Source organism: Podarcis raffonei, chromosome 6 (genome assembly GCF_027172205.1).
Source record: "Podarcis raffonei isolate rPodRaf1 chromosome 6, rPodRaf1.pri, whole genome shotgun sequence".
In the NCBI taxonomy this organism is placed as follows: Eukaryota; Metazoa; Chordata; class Lepidosauria; order Squamata; family Lacertidae; genus Podarcis; species Podarcis raffonei.
The window spans coordinates 92,545,192-92,561,133 of NC_070607.1; the positions used below are offsets into that span (position 1 = coordinate 92,545,192).

General features: G+C 46.4%; 1 protein-coding gene across 2 annotated transcripts in view; it reads right to left on the minus strand.

Annotated features, from left to right (window-relative positions):
- Positions 1–6,132: 6,132 nt before the first annotated feature.
- The window catches only part of LOC128416582 (peroxidasin homolog), a 72,075-nt gene continuing 62,265 nt past the window's right edge, over positions 6,133–15,942 (minus strand). For both annotated transcript variants that reach the window (XM_053394509.1, XM_053394508.1), the window contains 4 exons: positions 12,231–12,439; positions 10,166–10,280; positions 7,623–7,716; positions 6,133–6,246 (listed from right to left, as the gene is read on the minus strand). In XM_053394509.1, the coding sequence (XP_053250484.1) occupies positions 6,148–6,246; positions 7,623–7,716; positions 10,166–10,280; positions 12,231–12,439 (517 nt within the window). In that variant the 3' untranslated portion in view covers positions 6,133–6,147. The remainder of the gene's footprint in view (positions 6,247–7,622; positions 7,717–10,165; positions 10,281–12,230; positions 12,440–15,942) is intronic.

The window sequence follows — 15,942 nt, forward strand, 5'->3', positions numbered from 1 at the left end:
ATCTCATGGTGGGAGACAGTTTTTGCAGACCTTGCCCATGCCTCTTGTTCGACGTCTGTTTATAATCTGAGGATTGGGTGTGTGCGTAAACCACCGAGCCATCTGAGCGTGCATTTCACAGCTTTGCTCTGTAAAACTATAGCGGATCCTTTTAAGTTACAGGTAGGTAGCCGCGTTGGTCTGCCGTAGTCAAAACAAAATAAAAAAATCCCTTCCAGTAGCACCTTAGAGACCAACTAAGTTTGTCATTGGTATGAGCTTTCGTGTGCATGCGCACTTCTTCCGATAGAACTGAGCATGCACACAAAAGCTCATACCAATAACAAACTTAGTTGGTCTCTAAGGTGCTACTGGAAGGAATTTTTAAAATTTTAGATCCTTTTAAGGAGAAGGCTGCGAGAAATTTGCTTAAAGCACACACAGAGACACCACACAGAGAAATCTATTTTCCTCCACATATAGTTTTATTTCCAATAATGTAGAAATCCAGAATTTTTTGAAAGCTTTTCTTGTCGATCACCTTCCCGCGGTCCAACTTTGGGTTTCTGGCTGAAGGAAACTGGAGGGCGGAATCAGAGAGGCACTGCATTGCTAAGCTAAACAAATTACACCTACGGGTTTCTCGGTTTGAAACCTTGGCATAAGCAAAAAAAACCATGCACGTGTTGCATCTAACAAATAATTATGTGCAGAGTAGTGAGATATCTCCACGGCTTGGGCCACCTCTCTCCTGGGAGGAAGGTGCACCTGGTATTTTGCCTGGCACAATCCCATTCTTCTGGCTCTCTAACAGGAAGTGATTGCATACTAGAAGCAGCAGTATCAGAGATGCAACAGGAAATGGACTGTGGTTCCAAGATCACCCAGTTCCTCTTGACACCGTCCAGCCGCTCAGAAGAAACTAGAATTTGTGGATAGGATCCACCTCCATAGCACCCCCTGCTGGCAGTGTCTCTGGAAATGCCAGAATTTGTGCCCATGTGCAAGAATCGAGGAATACTTAACACAAGGGCTACCGTATTTTTCACTCTATAAGACGCACTTTTTCCCCCTTCAAAAATTAAGGGGAAATGCGTGTGCGTCTTATGGAGCGAATACAGGCTCCTTGGCTTCAGCGATAGCAACCCGTTGCTTTCGCTGAAGCCGCCGGAAGCCCCCGGAGTGCAGCGGGAGTTTGCTTCAGGCAGGGGGCTTCAGGCAGGGGGCTTCAGGCAGCTATCTGCAAGCCTTCGGAGCGCAGCAGCAGTTCCCGCTGCGCTCCGAAGGCTTGCGGATAGCCGCCTGGAGAGCGAGAAGGGTAGGTGCACACCGATCCCTCTTGCTCTCCTGGCTTCGCTTTGCTGGAGAGGCGCTGCACAGTTTTCCCTCTCTGCGCAGCGCCCCTTCAGTGAAGCGGGAGGAGAAATGGAAGGGGCTCCATTTCTCCTGCCGCTTCGCTGAAGGGGCGCTGCGCAGAGAGGGGGAGATTCTTTTTTTCCTGTTCTCCCCCTCTTATGGTCCAGTGCGTCCTATGGTCTGGTGCGTCCTATAGAGCAAAAAATACGGTATTTTTCTTGGAAAAGAGGTGCCGGATCTCACCATGAACTCTCCCTTGTTCCTCTCATAAGTCTCAAATTGTAGGGGAATGAAGACAGTAGGAACACGTTAAGGTAACCGGGAAAGGACAAATCAGTAATAAAGAATCTCAATGCTTTTAGCACTGCTTGCAATCCCTTTTAGCCGAAGAGTCAAAGTCAACCTGAACCCAATAATTACACGGAGCAGCATAAACTAACACAGTGGATGGAGCATAGCACCATTTTTTAAAATAGCACCTCAAAATAGACAGAGCACCACAAGTCCAGGTCAAACCCTGGTTTTGTATTTCCAGGATAAGCTTCAGACTAAACTCGCAATTGCAATAAATACAGAGAAGATGTTGCACTGGTTGGAGCTTCGGCAGCAAAGTGCCACAAGGGGTTAGCGCAAGTTTACCAGATTTTTTTCAGTGAATCCAGGGACACTTTTCAACTTCAATAGGAATGATAGGATTTTGTCAGGGGACTGATGTGTAAATCCGGGGACTGTCCCTGGGAAACGGGGACGTCTGGTAACCTTAGGTTAGCGTGTATTGTAGCTAACCAGAAGGTTGGTGGTTGGAGCACAACCAGGGATGGCTGTGGGCAGGGGCTCTGCATTGCCTCTGGGCCACCTAGCAGGATGCGGATCCTGCCTCTTAGGTAGCTTCCATGACACGATACCACAGTTATGGCTTCTCCCAAGCCATCGCAGAGAGCAGGGGTCAGCAAACTTTTTCAGCAGGGGGCCGGTCCACTGTCCCTCAGACCTTGTGGGGGGCAGGACTATATTTTGAAAAAAGAAATGAACGAATTCCTATGCCCCACAAATAACCCAGAGATGCATTTTAACTAAAAGCACACATTCTACTCATGTAAAAACACGCTGACCGTCTGCAGGCCAGGTTTAGAAGGCGATTGGGCTGGATCCGGCCCCTGGGCCTTAGCTTGCCTACCCAGGATATTTCTGAGATGGTGCCTAGAGAGCCCTAGCTCCCAGGCAGACCTGCAATGCCCAAGATTATTTCTGGTAAACCATGACAGCTTCGTGCTTTAACTCTGTAGCGTCAGCATGGGCTTAGGATGTTGACCCAGGGAATCCCTACGTTTGCGCATTGATTGCAGGTGCTAAGAGGGAAGAAGGGAACTTGCTCATGTTCCTATAGGATGGGGTGGGGTAGGGGGAAATCGGTCCCTGCTTCCATGTGCTTTCGACTCAGGTTTCCTAATCACCACCTGTCTGCAGCAGGCCAGGGCAGGCTGAGGGCTCTTCCAGGCGACCTGTTTATTGAGCATTCATCCTGACTTGTTTGCATAGAGATTAGACCAAGCCTCTGTACACATTATTGGATTAAATGCAGCTGGGTTGCTTCTTTATCTCAATTTGGATCAAAGGTGGTTGGGGGGGTGGAAGTTTAGGGTTGCCATGTGTCCTCTTTTTCCAGGACACATCCTCTTTTTCAGAGGCAAAATTTCTGTCCGGGTAGATTTTTTAAAAATTTGCCAAAATGTCTCTGGCTATACTTTCTGGATGAGACATAGACATAACTGGTGGTTGAAGATTTGCTTTCCTCTTCCCTTCTCCTGCCCCCCTCAGCAATATATCACAGCTTCTATAGCCTAGATATACAGTGGTACCTCGGTTTAAGTACTTAATTTGTTCTGGAGGTCTGTTCTTAACCTGAAACTGTTCTTAACCTGAAGCACCACTTTAGCTAATGGGGCCTCCTGCTGCTGCCGCACCGCTGGAGCACAATTTCTGTTCTCATCCTGAAGCAAAGTTCTTAACCCGAGGTACTATTTCTGGGTTAGCAGAGTCTGTAACCTGAAGCGTATGTAACCTGAAGCGTGTGTAACCTGAGGTACCACTGTAGTAGGGGTATTTAAAATGAGGGTCGTCCTAGAATCCTCTTTTTTTGCTTGCCAAAATATCTCAACCCTAAAGTCAGCAAAATGCAGTATTTCATAAGGAATGGCGGAAGGGGATTGCTGCCAGTGTCATGTGCAGCAGGGTGAACAGGACTGTGTCCACAGCTCAGATGTTGTGTGTTGGCACCTGTCTGTCTGATGTTGGCTATTTAATGCTCTTTCACTCCGGGGAGATGAGACATTGTTGGCTGCTTAATACGCATTTGCTCCAGTTTGCTTGTGGGGAGGTTAGATGGCGTCGACGCAAAGCCAGCGTTATCCCTCGCCTTCTGGTACATAGAATCATAGAACTGTAGAGTTGCAAGGGGCACCTCCAGGCAGGGGTGAGAGAGATTCCTACCCCAAAACTGGAGAGCCACTGCCAATGAGCACAGATTTACAGGGACCAATGGTCTATGGCAGCTTCCTATGTTGTGCCAGAGCTCTCAATCAACTTTGATTACTCAACCTGAACTTGCCAGTTTGTGAATGAAACAGCAACAGTCTGGAAGCGCCCTGAGATTGTTTGGGCAGGTTACCGGGCACCTGAACAGAAACCAGATCTGCATCAAAGAACAGTCTGCGGGGGTGCTTTGCTAATGAGAATCCTGCTCACCACACCATTGGCAATGTGCTTTCCATGCGCCAGCCGACTAAAAGCCTCCCGGAAGTTTGGGGGTGGTGGTGGAAGTGTCTTTTGTCAAAAAGGGCAGAAGCAGGTGTTGGAATGTAGCCCAAGGAGAAGCAAGTTCAGCATCGGCTCAAGTATCCAAGCGGGTTTCAACCCGGTTGGGGCGTTTCTTTCAAAATTTCACCCGTAGCTTTGGAGCGATTGTTGAGAAGAAGGAGCCTAAGGGAGAGTTCAGCCCACCTTTTCCGGGCTATGCTTTTCAACACGGCTGGCTTTGCACCTGGCATGGCAGGGGGCCGTTTCTGACAGACGTGCCCCTTCTTGTTGGATGCCGCGGCCTGCTGTCAAAAGCTCTTCTCGGTTCATCAGTTGCTCAGCGATTCGGATTTCTTCCCCTGCCAACAGCATGTGTGCTCAGCAAACGTTGGCTTTGCGCGGGCCCCAGGTGGGTCTTTGAAGACTGCTCTTTGTGACTGCACCTCTGCGAAAGATCGAATTGGGCAGGATGGCTTGCAAAAATATGGGAAGGAGAGCTTCCCCGGGGTGACGGGATTTATTCTAAAGCAGCGTTCACCATTCTTAGCCAAGTGCTTTAAAGAGAGGAAGCGATGCCCTAGGAGATTCCAGGAGGAAACTGCTCTGGACAGCGTAGAAGCCAAGAATAAGTCATTCCTTGATGAGGCAAGGGGAAGTATGGAGATCTGGGGAGTCTGTGGTTTATCAGTGCAGTGGGCGAGGGGTTCAGAGAAGTGCAGTAGTTCGGAGAGGCATGACCAGATTTCGACAAACCCTTGGTCGTAATGATGCTGACACTGAGGGTCTCAATTGAAGGAAAATGGGCTTTTCTTGGGGGGGGACAGCTAGTGCATCTTGATGACAGTTCGTGAAGCAGCCTGAGGAGGACAAAACAGGGCAGAGGTGGATTAAAACTGAAGGCAGGGAGTTTTTTCAAGGTGGCACATTAAGTCCTGGTTGTGGAGCAATGGGCTGGGTCCTTGCAGGAAGGGGAAACCTACATTTGTGCAGGTTCCCGCTCTGCTGAAGCTGACAGCCAGAACCTTTTGCCCTGGGGAGACCCACAGGACACCTAAATATGATGCTGCAGTTAATTTGGGTGAGCTCCAAAATATTAGTAAAGGTAAAGGGACCCCTGACCATTAGGTCCAGTCATGACCGACTCTGGGGTTGCGGCGCTCATCTCGCTTTACTGGCCAAGGGAGCCGGCGTACAGCTTCCGGGTCATGTGGCCAGCATGACTAAGCTGCTTCTGGCAAACCAGAGCAGCACATGGAAACACCATTTACCTGCCCGCTGGAGTGGTACCTATTTATCTACTTGCACTTTGATGTGCTTTCGAACTGCTAGGTTGGCAGGAGCAGGGACTGAGCAACGGGAGCTGACCCCATCACAGGGATTCGAACCGCTGACCTTCTGATCGGCAAGTCCTAGGCTCTGTGGTTTAACCCACAGCGCCACCCGTGTCCCTCCAAAATATTAAATCATGTTAATTAAACGTAATTGTATTTCAAGAAAAGCAGGGGTACATCTCACTGATCAACCACGAAGAATTCTGCCTGGAGACTTTTGCTTGCATCCCTGGAAATATTTTTTTATTCTCCCCACACTCCCCATTTAAGAAAAGCTGAAAATTCAGGGGAAGGTGGCTGAGTCCGAGAAGCGTCCTACTGCACCAGACCGAATAGCTCAGTCAGTAGAGCATAAGGCTCTTAATCTCAAGGTTGCGGGTTCGAGCCCCAAGTTGGGCAAAAGATTCCTGCATTGCTGGGGGTTGGACTAGATGACCCTCGTGGTCCCTTCTTACTCTACAGTTCTAGGGTTCTATGAAATGCCTGTCTAGGCGATCATTCCTTCTCCAGTGGCCAGCCAGGTGCCTGGCAAGGCAGAAAGGGGTGACAAACACACAAGAACACAGGTTTGCTACCACAGAAGGTGCTCTTGAAACTCCAGCTGCCTTCAGCAACTGCCCCATAACACAAACACAACACACACACACACACACTTTCAGCATGGATTTTCACCGTGCAGAGTGGGTCATCTTTTCCTCAAGGCAGCTCCACTCTTCTGCTGCCAGCCATATCCGGCTGTGGTGCTTCTTTGATGCTGTCTCAGTTGACTTTCCAAGCCGTTAACCTGACAGCGGAGGAAACAAGAGGCCTCATTAACGGATCAGCAACTGCATTCAAAGATGGGGGTGCAATCTGTGGCCCTCCAGAAATTCTTGGTCTACGTTTGGGACCAGCTTGGCTGCAGGAGTTGCTGGAAGGAGGCAGCATAAAAAGGCACCATCCAACTGCCTTAGGGATTTGTGTAGGGTTTACTCCTCAGCCTTTTCTCCACCCAAAGATCTCCCACCAGGCAGCGGAGGTTTAGGACCAGAATTTGCCTTCTCCTACTGTTATGTACTGAGTTGAATAGGATCCAAAAGGCAGCAGTCTGATTGGTCCTAGAACAATAGGATTCAGAATGCAGCAGTCTGATTGGTCCTAGAACAATAGGGTCCAGAATGCAGCAGTCTGATTGGTCCACAGGAGCCACCCAATCCAGCTCCAGGTGGAAGCGAATCCGCAACCTGATTGGCCTACAGGTGAATCCCGGAATTAGCCAATCGCATGGGGCCCATTGTGTAAATAATGTATATAAAGCAGACATTCTGTAGGCACTTCCATTCCTCCTCACCACTATGAGCTGAATAAAGAGCATGAAATCCACTCTCGACTCAGAGTATATTTCACCTACCTAGATCGACTACCTTCCCAGGTTGATGATTCCCATCTGCCCCTCACTTCCCTCTGCAGCACAGGCAGAAACCCACTTCTTGACCGTTGGACCCACTCTCGATCTTGTCCACTCAATCCACTGGAGCCCGTCTTCGCATGCAGGGGAAGTTTCTAACTCACTGAGGGTTTGAGACCCATTGGCTACCTTCACTTGGTTTAGCCGGCCAGTCAAAGCCGTTTCCGTGATGTGGACGCCGTTGCATGCTGACAGCTTCCAGGAGCCACATGGGAGAGCTGAGTGCAGGGTGAGGACCAAAGGTGGACAAACTGCCCCAGAAAGAGCATGGCATGCCCACACCAGAGGTACTGAAATATACTCGGAGTCGAGAGTGGATTTCATGCTCTTTATTCAGCTCATAGTGGCGAGGAGGAATGGAAGTTCCCCCAGAATGTCTGCTTTATATACATTATTCACACAATGGGCCCCACGTGATTGGCTAATTCTGGGATTCTCCTTTAGGCCAATCAGGTTGCGGATTCACTTCCACCTGGAGCTGGATTGGGTGGCTCCTGTGGACCAATCAGACTGCTGCATTCTGGACCCTATTGTTCTAGGACCAATCAGACTGCTGCATTCTGGACCCTATTGTTCTAGGACCAGTCAGACTACTGCCTTTTGGATCCTATTCAACTCAGTACATAACAGGTACCACCCCTTCCCTAACACCCCATACCTTCGAAGAAAAGAATTCACTTTAAATGTTTGGTGGATACACAGCCAAAGTCTACCTTTCTCTGAAGAGAGGAGATGGTTTTTTCCAGTTCGTTTACTAATGCCTCGAGGTCCTCCTCTGAGGGTGGGGTCTGAGAAGGTTCCTCCGGCCTGCAAGGAAAGGTAGAAAAAAGAGGCGTGGCTTCATTTGAGGGGCGTGTCCAGGTGACTGCTCTCTCCTGCTATGAGCAAGGCAAAGGGATGCTGAGGTTGGGTAGGATGTGCAACCGGCCTTCTTCAAATTTTGAACCTCCACCGGAGGATAATCCTGTCTTCTCTTTCCTTGCCCTGTCCCCCAACCTGCTGCCCATTGTCCCAGGAAGCACGATAAGGTGTTGGTTGGGTCCAATATACAAGGTCCAAAAGTTCAAAACCTTGAACACCTGCCTGCTTTGAAAATGCTTTCCAAGCAATCTGGCACAGAATTATCAGAGCGGGTGCAGCTTTGGGCATTTTAGGCAGCAACAAGAAAAAGGGATTTGGGGCACAATATTCAGATTTCAGATTGGGAAAGGTTATGGAAAACGGATTTGAAATTCGTGGCATGTTGTACGCTGAAAGAAAAGTTGTACTGCTGGTATTTAACTCCTAGTAAACTAGCAAAATAAAAAAGGGACACGGGTGGCGCTGTGGTCTAAACCACTGAGCTTAGGACTTGCTGATCAGAAGGTCGGCGTTTCGAATCCCTGCGACGGGGTGAGCTCCCGTTGCTCGGTCCCTGCTCCTGCCAACCTAGCAGTTCAAGAGCACATCAAAGTGCAAGTAGATAAATAGGTACCGCTCCGGCGGGAAGGTAAACAGCGTTTCTGTGCGCTGCTCTGGTTCGCCAGAAGCGGCTTGGTCATGCTGGCCACATGACCCAGAAGCTGTACGCCGGCTCCCTCGGCCAGTAAAGCGAGATGAGCGCCGCAACCCCAGAGTCGTCCACAACTGGACCTAATGGTTAGGGGTCCCTTTACCTTTAACTTAAACTAGCAAAAATATATAAAACAAGTACAAATACCTGCTGGAAATGTAAAGGAAAAGAAAGACTTTCTGGGAAATTATATATAATGAATTGAAAAAAATGTTTAAAATAACTTTTGTAAAAAACAACTAGAAGCCTTTCTATTGGAAATTATAGGTATTGACTTTCCAAAGGAACAGAAAATACTCTTTATGTATGCAACAATAGCAGCACGGATGCTATTAGACCAGAGATGGAAAGAAGAAAGAGTCCCCTACCAGAGAGGAATGGCAAACTAAGCTGTTAGACTACGCTGAAATGGCAAAACTGCCCGGAAAACTCAGAGACCAGGAAGACAAGAAATTGGACAAGAATGAATGGGGAAAGTTTATAATTTATTTAGGAGACCACTGTAAGCAGATGAAAACATTAGCAGGATTTTAATCTCACTTGTAATGTAACAAATACTATGGACAATATGGACAGACATAAAATATAGATTACAAAATAATATGCAGTTGAAAATGTTGACAACAGGACTTATGGAGAGAATTGGGGGGGGGGAGTGCTGAGATTCAGAGTAATATCTCTACATGGATGTGTATTTGGTATGGCTATAAATTCATATTTCTAAAATCTGTGGGATGTGAAACACAAGAGCAGTCAAGTACAACATTCCTAGAGTGAACATGTTTACACATGGGGAGGAATGTTTGTCCAGCCAGCAGGTAAACTTCCTGTTTCCTTCTGGGCTGGGACAGACTTTCTCTGCATGTGACTAGAGGTGGGCGTGGCCTCACCTGTGCAGGTAAGGACAAAAGCACAGGGCAGTGCTTTCTCTCTCTGTGACTACTTTCATTGAAGAAGCAACATCTGCTTAGCGAAAGATGCTCTCTTGGCTTCCAGCCAAGAGAGGACAAAGGAACTGTCTCCTTATAAGATAGTTTCCAGGTGTATGTTACTTTTCTAAGCTAAATCTGCCTTCTAGGATCCGATTGTGAACAGAATGTGAGTGAGTAAACTCTTTTTATACTTTTATAGAAGACTGTGTCATGTCTTATCTTTTATGAGGGAATAAGGGGGAAACAGGGATGCGGGTGGCACTGTGGGTTAAACCACAGAGCCTAGGACTTGCCAATTAGAAGGTCAGCGGTTCGAATCCCCGCAACGGGCTGAGCTCCCGTTGCTCGGTCCCTGCTCCTGCCAACGTAGCAGTTCGAAAGCACGTCAAAGTGCAAGTAGATAAATAGGTACCGCTCCGGCGGGAAGGTAAACGGCGTTTCCGTGCACTGCTCTGGTTCGCCAGAAGCGGCTTAGTCATGCTGACCACATGACCCGGAAGCTGTACGCCGGCTCCCTCGGCCAATAAAGCGAGATGAGCACCGCAACCCCAGAGTCGGCCATGACTGGACCTAATGGTCAGGGGTCCCTTTACATTTAAGGGGGAAATACCAGAACAGTTATTATAGAGGCTTTAGCGAGCCTGAGCAAACGCATCCGCTGAGTTTAAAAAGGGGAATGTTACTCTGCTAATCCTCTCCTGCATCCCCAAACATTCCCACAAAATCAAATAAAAATGATTTGTGGAGAAAAAGTGACCACTCTGCAGCTCACCTTAGATCCCCAGGCTTGGCCTTGGAAGGGTTTTCTTCTGGGTAGCTGAAGCCAGAAGATCTTTTACTTCGGAACTGTTGGGAGAGAGCCCTAAACTGGCCCCGGGTCCTGCAGTCTGGGGGGAAGAGGAAGGTGTGAGTTTGAGGCAGCAGGGTTTGAAAAGCTCAGAAACACTGGAAGAATGCTCATATAACTCTGATTCCAAAACAAGACAGCCTGAGCAGCTAAAAAATTATTATTGACCCATATCTCTGTTGAATGATGATTATAAACTCTTTTGCAAATGTATCAGCAAATAGGTTGAAATTGGTATTAAAAGAGGCAATTCATTATGACCAGGCTGTATTTTTTGCCAGAAAAAACCCTCATGGACTATGCAGAAATGGCGAACTTACTGGAAGAAAAGGAAATCAAGAAATCAAACTTTTTATAAAAGAATGGGAATGGTTTATCGAATATTTACAGATAAATTGTAAACAGATAAAAACACTAGCAGGATTATTGTAATAACCTGCAGTTTCGCAAGGGTATATATGCACAACAGATAATTAAAGGAGCAAGTGAAAGGAATTTGGATATGCAGAAGATAATTTAAAAAATAAATAAATTAAGGAACCGCAGAAAGAGGGGGAAGGAAGTCAAATTTTGAAATGTTAAATTGATTGTAAAATTAATCACATGTACAAACTTGGAAAGTATAAATAAAAAATAAAGAAAACTAAAAAACTGAAAAGCTCAGAAACACATGCCCACCCCCAAAATATTTAACATATTAGTGTTCCATGTTTAGCGGCTTCTGGCAGAGGGAGGTGGAGGGTGACGTTTTCAGGCTTCATTTCATCTTGAAAAGGAAGCATTATTATTATTATTATTATTATTATTATTATTATTATTATTATTATTATATTTGTATACCACCATCTGTAGACCTCAGGGTGGTTCACAGCATAAAATGCAAGATAACACAAAATACATAATAAAAACAAGAACAAAACACACCAATAACCTCGCTCACCCCACCTCCTCCCACAAACACACTTAAAAGGATCTAGGATGCAGGCCAAAGGCCGGGTTGAAGAGGACTGTTTTCACCTGGCGCCTGAGGAGAGCATTCCACAAATGGGAGCCACTACAGAAAAGGCCCTGTTTTTGTGTTGCCACCCTGCTGACCTCTTTTGGAGGAGCCACACAAAGAAGGGCCTTAGATGATGATCGCAGGGTCTGGGCTGGCTCCTATGGGGAGACACACCTTTCTAATAATTTGCTTACAAACATCCAGGTTGCACAGGTATGGCGGATGTGTATGTTTGTGTGTACAGAAAGAAGCCTTTAGGCAGGTGGCGCTTGCCACAACTAGGAACGCGAGGAGAAATTTGATTCATTTCACGTTTGGAAGCAAATCTCTCCAATTTCAACTTTTCAAAACAGTAGGCATTTTACCATTAGAAATTAAAAAAGACATAAGACCACTGTTCAATACCACAGCAGCAAGAATTCTTGTGGCAAGGAAGTGGAAAAACAAAACAATACTGACAATCACAGATTGGCAGATACTCATGCTAGAATATTTACAACTAGCAAAACTGACGGGAAGAGTTAGTGGAGTATTGAACCAGAAAATATTTGGAGAATGGAGAATATTTATGGATTATATAAGATCATATTGTACTAACCACACCATATTAGCAGAACTTGAGTGAACTTTATACTTATAAACACAACAAATTTGTTTGTGGAGTAGATGGGAACAATATTAAAGAATATAAAACTGTGCGGAATAAACGACGACAGTATAAACAGTACAATGAGAATGATTGGAAGACTTGTTTTGTCAGAAGTCAGGAAGATTAAGTTTTTTTATGCACATAAATCTGCTTTTTCTTCTTCCTTCTTTCTGTATTTTCTTATTTTTTCTTAATTGCTTTTTCTTTAATTTTCTTTTTGCAGCATGAGATTGTAAATTCTTTGTATATGTGTGTAATTTAAATTAATAAAGATTATTAAAAAAGCAACACAAAACACAAAACCCCCCACACAATTCCCCCTCCCGTCCTCATCATGTTACCTTCGCAGCAGTCCTGCCAGAGGCGCAGATCCACTTCCGGGATCTCATCGCAGCTGACCATGCCCTGTGGGTAGGCTGCCACCTGGAAAACATCCTTCTGCAGCTGCCTGATGTGGTCGCTGTTGTCGCAGATGATGCGGGCGAGAGACACCTGCCTTATCTGCGTGAGCTGGGCAGGGCTGAGCACACCTGGGTTCTCGTACCAAAACCTGATGGGGGAAATTGCAGGCAAGAGCATCAGCGATGGACCTGTAAACAGCAAGCAAGGGATGCGAGGACAAGGTGGAGAGCCTTTGGTCTTCAGGAAGAAGAAGAGTTTGGATTTGATATCCTGCTTTATCACTACCCTAAGGAGTCTCAAAGCGGCTAACAATCTCCTTTCCCTTCCTCCCCCACAACAAACACTCTGTGAAGTGAGTGAGGCTTCAAAGAAGTGTGACTTCTTTGTGGAAGTCGTTAAAATTGCAGTTGTTGTATAAAGGATTGTTATTTTGACTGGAGTGTAATTGGAATTAATAAGATTTTGGAACGCAGAAATAAAGTAAATCATCAAACCATCAATACTAGCACGCAGGGTGCCACCTAAATTGCATAATTTGGCATCTGAACGATTGGTATTAATGATTGTATTATAATTTGGCATTGTTATAATGAGGCTATTATTGGATTATTGTAGTTGAAAACTAATAATTATTAGTTGAAAACTAATAATTATTATCAGAAGATTCTTAATCTCCGGTGTACAGGCTGGTAAATGTGAAATGTTTATGCATGGAGGTTTATTGCAGCATAAGCACAGCAGCAAGTGTTTATATAAGTGAATAAGATATCACTATAGACAAACATGTCTATAGACAAACAAATACCTTACACTAGGGCTGCCATACGTCCAGGATTTCCTGGACATATCCAGGATTTGTCTGTCGGAAATAGCGTCTGGGGCAGAATATTCGAAAATCAGTAAAAATGTCATGGAAAACCCATGTGGGAAGTGATGATTTTTTCGTGAATTTCCTTAAAAATAGGTCAAAAACTTCATAAACCTTGACGTCTGCTGGGAGGGCGTTCCACAGGGGAGGTGCCACTAACGAGAAGGCCCTCTGCCTGGTCCCTGTAACCTCACTTCTCGCAGGGAGGGAACCGGCAAAAGGCCCTCAGCACTGGACCTCAGTGTCCGGGCTAAATGATGGGGGTGGAGACGCTCCTTCAGGTATACTGGACCGAGGCCGTTTAGGGCTTTAAAGGTCAGCAGCAACACTTTGAATTGTGCTCGGAAACATACTGGGAGCCAATGCAGATCTCTCAGGACCGGTGTTATGTGGTCTTGGTGGCCACTCCCAGTCACCAGTCTAGCTGCCACATTCTGGATTAATTGCAGTTTCCGGGTCACCTTCAAAGGTAGCCCCACATAGAGCGTGTTGCAGTAGTCAAAGCAGGAGATAACCAGAGCATGCACCACTCTGGAGAGACACTCTGAGGGCAGGTAGGGTCCCAGCCTGCGTACCAGATGGAGCTGGTAGATAGCTGCCCTGGACACAGAATTAACCTGCACCTCCATGAACAGCTGTGAGTCCAGAATGATTCCTAGGCTGCGCACCTGGTCCTTGGAGTCATAGAGTTGGAAGGGACCCGGAGGACCATCTCGTCCAACCCCCCATAACGCAGGAATATGCAGCTGCCCCATATGGGGAATTGAACCTACAACCTTGGCATTGTCAGCACCTTGCTCAAACCAACCGAGCTATCCAGTTGATTTGTGCTGGTGGACCGGTTGCCACTCCCATCTTGAGCCCTGGTGACTGAGGGCTGTGACTGTGTGCTGCTCTCCGCTGGCAGGGAACAGCTGTTGTAGGAGTAGATCACGTCTGCAACCTCACCCAACCCCAAAAGGCAAGGCCCCAAGGATCCAACGGGGAGACGTCTAAACCCTGAGGGTTCGCCAAATCAAAAGAACAAATCAAAAGATCTCTCCCTCATAGGACGACGCAGTCCTACTCTCCTTTTCCTGCGTTGGCTTGAGGAAGCTTTTGAGATCACTTGCTGACTATTGTCAAGCGGAACAACTATCAATAAATTACAGCAAATCTAAAATTATGGTGTTTTCAAAAAAAAGAAGGAAACACAAATGGAGAATTAATGGTCAACCTATTGACCAGGTAGCATCTTTCAAATATCTGGGAATAACTTTTCAGGAAAGGGTCTCGTGGCACCAACAGATGAAAAACGCCATTGCCAACGCAGGAAGGGCCAATAAAGCCCTTACAATATTTTTTCACGGGAAAGGGGGTAAATACGTTCCGGCGGCCTCCCAGGTTTTTGCTGCAAAAATACTCCCACAACTCACTTATAGATCCCAGGTTTGCAGTTTTAAAAATTTTGCGCCTATGGAGGCATTTCAAACAAAATTCTATCGGTGTTTATTGGGGATCCCCCCCTGTGTATCTAATATAGCTGTCCGCTTAGAAGTTGGACAACCACCCGTCAACGCGCGGTTGTGGACTCTAAAGATACACTACTGGTTAAAACTTATTTTTTCCCCGGCTGGTTTGGCTCCTTTAACACTCTTAGACACCTTTCATTCTACCTGGAAAGCTTCCCTGTTTGAAAAGATAAGAAGCTTGGGCTTCTCCCCGCAGATCTTGATAGCGGCAGGATATGAGAGAGCCAGAAGTCAAGTGCTTCAACGCATTAGGGACATAGAGCTGCAATGTCATATGGGCAAAATGGATAAATATGCCACAATTAGAGACTTTGGGAGAGGGTTCTCATCCGCAAATTATCTGGCTGATTTACAAATACCTAAGTACAGACACTCCTTTACCCTGGCCAGATTTAACGTTCTGCCCTCTGCCCTGCTGCTAGGCAGATATGAGGGCAAACCATATGAGTCACGTGTTTGCCCATGTGGCTCATCGGAAGTGGAAACAAGTCTGCATGTATTGCTGCACTGTAGTTACTACGAGGATCTACGCCTGACCCTTATTGCCCCAGTTCTACAAAAGCTTAAAAATGAACCAGAACTCCAATGAATGAGAGCCTTGGTAGAAGATAAGGTTCCTAAAATTACGATCAATGTTGCCAAATTCTGTGTAGCCGCTATTAGGCGCAGGAAACAAGAGCTTTCCAATGCCAATATGCAGGCGAAGGCAAATACTTAATTTTATTTATGCTGTCAAATTTTAAATTGCTGTTATGGCCTAATCTGTATTGAAATTGTCCTTTGTTTTTTCCGGTGTTATGCTTTGCTGACTAGCTGTACGAGTTAATCTGGTCTGTGACCGTTTAATAAAATTTGATTTGATTGATCTCTCCCTCATTACAGTCGATCAGGTATATGAAGACGAGCAGCAAAGTCAGTCCTCAGGGAATGTGCAGGCGACCTTGGAACGGACAGCTCACGGAAGAACCCCGACCAGACCTAAGAGGAGGCGTGTAGTGGTGATAGGGGATTCCCTACTGAGGGGAACAGAAGCAGTGATCTGTGGGCCTGACAAGATGTCTCGGGAAGTGTGCTGTCTCCCCGGGGCTAAGATCCAAGATGTAACTGAACGACTGCAAGGAATCATAAAACCCACTGACAAATACCCCTTCCTCTTGGTTCATGTGGGAACCAATGACACTGCAAGCAATAGCCTCCAGAAGATCAAAAGAGACTACGAGGCTCTGGGCAGGAAATTGAAGCAATTAAATGCACAAATTGTCATCTCATCTG